Source organism: Galeopterus variegatus, unplaced genomic scaffold (genome assembly GCF_000696425.1).
Source record: "Galeopterus variegatus unplaced genomic scaffold, G_variegatus-3.0.2 Scaffold869, whole genome shotgun sequence".
NCBI classification, from domain to species: domain Eukaryota; kingdom Metazoa; phylum Chordata; class Mammalia; order Dermoptera; family Cynocephalidae; genus Galeopterus; species Galeopterus variegatus.
In genome coordinates this window covers 235742-240404 of record NW_007726980.1, presented here as the reverse complement: position 1 = coordinate 240404, position 4663 = coordinate 235742, and the positions used below count along the sequence as shown (strand labels likewise).

Sequence of the window (4663 nt, the reverse complement as noted above, 5' to 3'; positions counted from 1 at the left end):
GGGGGGGGGGGGGGGGGGGAAGGACTTTTCCTGGGAGGTTCCAGAAGACAGAGCAGGAAGAGTAGGTGGAATTTACACAGAGACAAATTTGAGAGGTGTTTTTTTTTTTTTTTTTGTCTTTTTCATGACGGTAAGGGGATCGCAACCTTTGGTGTGGTGTCGCCCACACTGCGCTCAGCCAGTGAGCGCACCGGCCAGTCCTATATAGGATCTGAACCCGCGGCGGGAGCGTCGCTTCCCTCCCAGCACTGCACTCTCCCGAGTGCGCCACGGGGCCGGCCCGAGAGCTTTTTAACAATTAGAATAACGTGGTCCTTGCAGAGTACTAAGCTCGCTCTCTGTGGCTGCAGGTTGGAGTAGAGGCTGGGAACTGGCAGGGATGCCAGAGGGAGGGACCCCTGCCCTTGATCCCTTCCACTCGGAGACTGTGCATCCCAGGAGAGCACCTGCTCCTTCCGGCAGGGCCCACGGGCTCCCGCATCATGTAACTCACTACCCTGGGGGCAGCCTCAGACCTGAACGGGATCACCGGAGTCCGGCAGTGCCCCAAGTCATAGACTCCTAGACCTGGAGGGACCTTGAAGACCTGGACCAGTGCTGTCAGCCCCCCAGGGTTAAAAACACCACTGCTCAGGCCTGTCTGCACAGATGCTGGCTCACTGTCTGGGATGAGGATGGTGCATGGGTATTTTTAAAGCCCCCCAGGTGAGTCAAACGTGCATTTGGGATTGAGAACCTCCGGGCCCTCATATTCACATGCATCTGAGGACACCAAGCCCAGCTGGAAAGCCACTTGCTGAAGGCCACACAGCTGCTGTGGCAGAGCCAGCCAGGGCCCCAACTCCTGGGCCTCTTTCCTTTACACCAGCTTCCCCTCTTGTGGCGGACTCTGGAGGTGCTCCGCTCTGAGGTATCTTTAGAAGCTAATTTCTAGAATATTCTAACTGGGAAACTTTTTACTAAAAAGGATATAGCAGCAGCCCTCTTTTCCCACTGGTCTCCTCACACAGAGTCCTGGGAGGCCCTCCCAACTCCAGGGGACATGCAGAGGGGCTGAAGGGCACGTGCTCTGTGTCAGCTGCTGTATGCCAGGCACCGTGCCCAGGGCTGGGGCCCCACTGTGGGCAGCGTGTGGCTCCTGCCCCCAGGGAGCTTCCACTTGGGGAAGGAGACAGGTGCACGGGCAGTCACAGTGCAGCCCCAGGTGCTGTGTTAGTGTGAGCCTCAGGATTTGGGGGAGCAGACACGGGAGGCCAGGGAAGGCCTCCTGGAGGAAGTGATATATAATCAAGCCCTGGGAGAGTTTGACAGGAGCTGGCAGGAGGGGAGAGAGTCAGGCCAACGGAACAGCATGTGCAAAGCCCTGGCTAGCTGGTGAGGATTGGGGGGGGGGGTATCCTGAGGGCCCTGGGGAGCCACCACCTGGCCTCTCATAGGCTTAGTGTCCAAGAGGGTCTGGGTGCTGTGCTGTTGGTTCCTGTTATCCTAGTTTTTCAAGAATCTCACCAGGGAAGGCCCTGAACCAATGTACAGACTGGAGGTTTTCCTGTTGATGGAGGGGGATTTGAGGCTCAGAGAGGAATGTAACTGTCCCCAAGATCACACAGCCCATTGGTGCAAGCTCCAAATAAAACCTAGCCCACCACCACCCCGACTCCCACACTGCAGGATGGAAACATGTTTCAGAGCCCAGAAAACTCATAAGACAGCCAAGATTGAAATCTGCAGGTCATTAAAAAAGAGAAATCAAACAATCATTTTGGAATGACTTCCAGAACCTCTCTGGCCCTCCCTTCATGCTCTTTGATGACAACCAGGTGCTGGCTCAGAAGCCTTCACGAGAAGCCACAAGCATAGTGGCTTCCCTGTTAAAAACGCCCCATATGTGCCCAGTGCTACTCTCAGGCCGCTACTGGCAGAGAGCACCGTGCACCATGCAGCAGCCCCTCTGCTGCCTCCAGCTCCCGCAGTGCCCTTGCCCTGTGTTGTCTCTGCCGACCCCGTGCTGGATGCTTGGAGCCATCCTTCTGCTTTCTGTGTGTCCTCTGTCAGGAGGGAGGTGCTGATTCTCAGGGGTCTGATGGCTTAGCATCCTTTACCACTGTGTGACTTGGGGTGGGGTGGGGGTGTGCGTGTGCGCATGTGCACGCATGCTGATGAGAGCAACCTTTATTCCTCCTGATGATTCAGGATGGGGGTGTGCACGTGTGTGTGCACGTGTGTGTGTGCGCATGTGGACACACACTGATGAGTCTGGCCCACACACTTCTGCTCTTACTGTGCCTCTCCTGGAAGGCACCCTGGGAAGATAGGTCGGCTCCTCCAGTCCTCCCCAGCATGAAATGTACACTATGGTGACGTGGACATGGTTTCTAGCACGTCTCCTTTCTGGCTGCTCCCTTAGCATGGATCAGGAAGATCCAGATAACCCCACAGGAAACCATCAGACCAGGAGGTGGAGACAGGGGAAGAGGGTGTGCTGCATGACACTGGAGGAGTGGCTGTGACAGCCTCCTGCTTAAAGCTACTGGGAGACAGGATAACCTTTTAAGCCGCCTTTTGGCTGTGACCCCAAGTCCCCAAGGTGGATTAATGCAGTGCTTAGCACCAAGCCTGAAAGCTGGAGGCAGTGTTCACAGCCTCCATTGTCCTCCAAGCTGGGTTGGGACAGAGAGGAGGGAGGCGAGAGGAGAAGACAGGGTCGTCCTGTGTTGCCTCCTTGAGCTAGCCTTGCAAAGAGGACCAAAGGGCTCACGAACTCACACGCATCTCCATCGGTCTGTCCTGCTCCTGCTGGCTAGAGCTCCACAGGCATCCAGGTTTGCATTGGCAAGGTCAGGTCAGCAGCAGCTACTGGAGAAGTTGCAGAAAGTCAGGCATTGCTTCCTATGCTGGGGGAATGCACCTTCACCCCATGTGCCTGCCACGGGACGGCTGTGGGCTGCTCTAGACAGAGAGTTGAGCTCCAACGACATGTCATCATCATTATCAGGATCATGATGACAGTTGCGAGGCCCCTTGGCCTGCCACATCCCCATCTCCTTGTCCTCTCTGCATCCTCGGGTGAGAGGGAGGAGAGGAGGAGGAGGCAGGAGGAGCAGGTCCAGTGGGAGCAAGGGGAGAGAATAAAAGTCCGCTGCATTTAGAAATGGGAAAAGTGGCTTTCCCAAGCCTGCGTGTGCTTTGGGCAGGATGCCCTTAGCCTCTTCTTGCCCAGCTGGTGGATGCCAGCAGAGGGGCTGTGCGCGGGACCCCCAGGGCCTGGATTTGGTGCTGCCTTCCAAGCTGATTGGCAGGAGGAGCTGGTGACAGCTCTGGGTACCCGTCCCAGAGTCTCAGTTTCCCCAGTGGTTTCCGTACATCAGCCAGCATCAATAGTGGACCTTAGTTTTGCTCTGGAGTCCAAGGGCAAGCAGACTTTCATAGAGAAAAGACTCCGTCAGACAGCTCTAGTGAGGGAGCGCAAATGTTACTGCTCGGGATCTAATTAAGTCAGGTCATCCTGGAGAAGACCTAGGGCCACAGACCAGCAGCATCTACCTGGAGCTTGTCAGAAATGCAGACTCTCAGGCCCCCACCCAGGCCTACAGAATTGTAACCTGCCATGTAACAAGGTCCTGGGTCATTCGTGCCCATTGAAGTGTGACACACACTGCTCTTGCATAGCAGTTCCCAGAGTGTGGTTCCGCCACACACACCAGCATCACCTGGGCGCGTGTTAGAAACCCAGGCCTTCTGAGTGGGATCCAGGAGATGCGTGCGTGCATGCACTCCAGGGGAGCATTGCTGCTCCGGAACGCGGCCCACTCCAGAGCATTGCTGGCCGCAGCTTCGAGGGGTTCTGATTTCTTTGCTCCTCTGCTTTTTCCACTGGCAGATCTGCGGGATGGTTCTCACCTGCTGCTTACACCGGAAGCTCCAGCGGCACTTTTACTAATGACCAACCACGTCCCCTTCCAACTGCCCCTCTCAAAGACAGGTGACCACATCCCATCTGCCAGGCCTGCAGAGTCAGCACAGCTCAACTAGGGCCACAGGCTCCCTGTGCTCTGTGTCCAGCTCCTGCAAACCCACCAAGTGCCTGGACCCAAGCTCCTGCTGTTCCCACCCAGGCAGGGACCCTCGGCCCCCTCCCTGCATTTCTGAATGCTCCCTGCCAGATCCTGGGCAGGGGAGTGGGACGCCCATGGACTACAGAAGAGGGAGAGTTGGGCTCCTGAACCTGGACCAGAGGGAAGACCCAGCCCCTCTGGACTCTGGCACTCGGTGCACAGTTCCCTGTTGATGCTCAGCAGCTCCGTCCTGCTCCCCACTCTGGGCAGGGCACTGAGGGCTGGCTCTTCCCCAGAAGACCTCGCCCGCCCTTTGGTATGTCCACTCCGCACACTGTCTCTCCTGGAAGGCAATATCCTGTGGGCCTGTTCCTTCCTGCAGGGCTGGGTGGAGCTGCCGAGGCAGGGAGCAGAGGGTAAATCAGCCACAGCAGCACGTGCTGCAGCAGGAACAGCCCTGCAGCCTTCCCGGGAGAGATCCCCTGGGAGACTGGCCTCAAGCCCCAGCCTCTAGTAATATGCCCCCAGGCATCTCCCCTTCCGAGGCCTGATTCTCAGGAGCCAGGTTTTAAAATCATCTTCAGTTCTGGGGCTGGCCCGGTGGCGCACTG

The 4663-nt window shown here is 57.1% G+C and overlaps 1 protein-coding gene across 1 annotated transcript in view; it reads left to right on the top strand.

The window, feature by feature from the left end:
• Positions 1-4635, top strand: part of TSPAN11 (tetraspanin 11) — a 42536-nt gene extending 37901 nt beyond the window's left edge. Inside the window, exon 7 of the mRNA XM_008573047.1 lies at positions 3878-4635. Within this exon, the coding sequence (XP_008571269.1) occupies positions 3878-3937 (60 nt within the window). The 3' untranslated portion in view covers positions 3938-4635. The remainder of the gene's footprint in view (positions 1-3877) is intronic.
• The last annotated feature ends 28 nt before the right edge of the window (positions 4636-4663 follow it).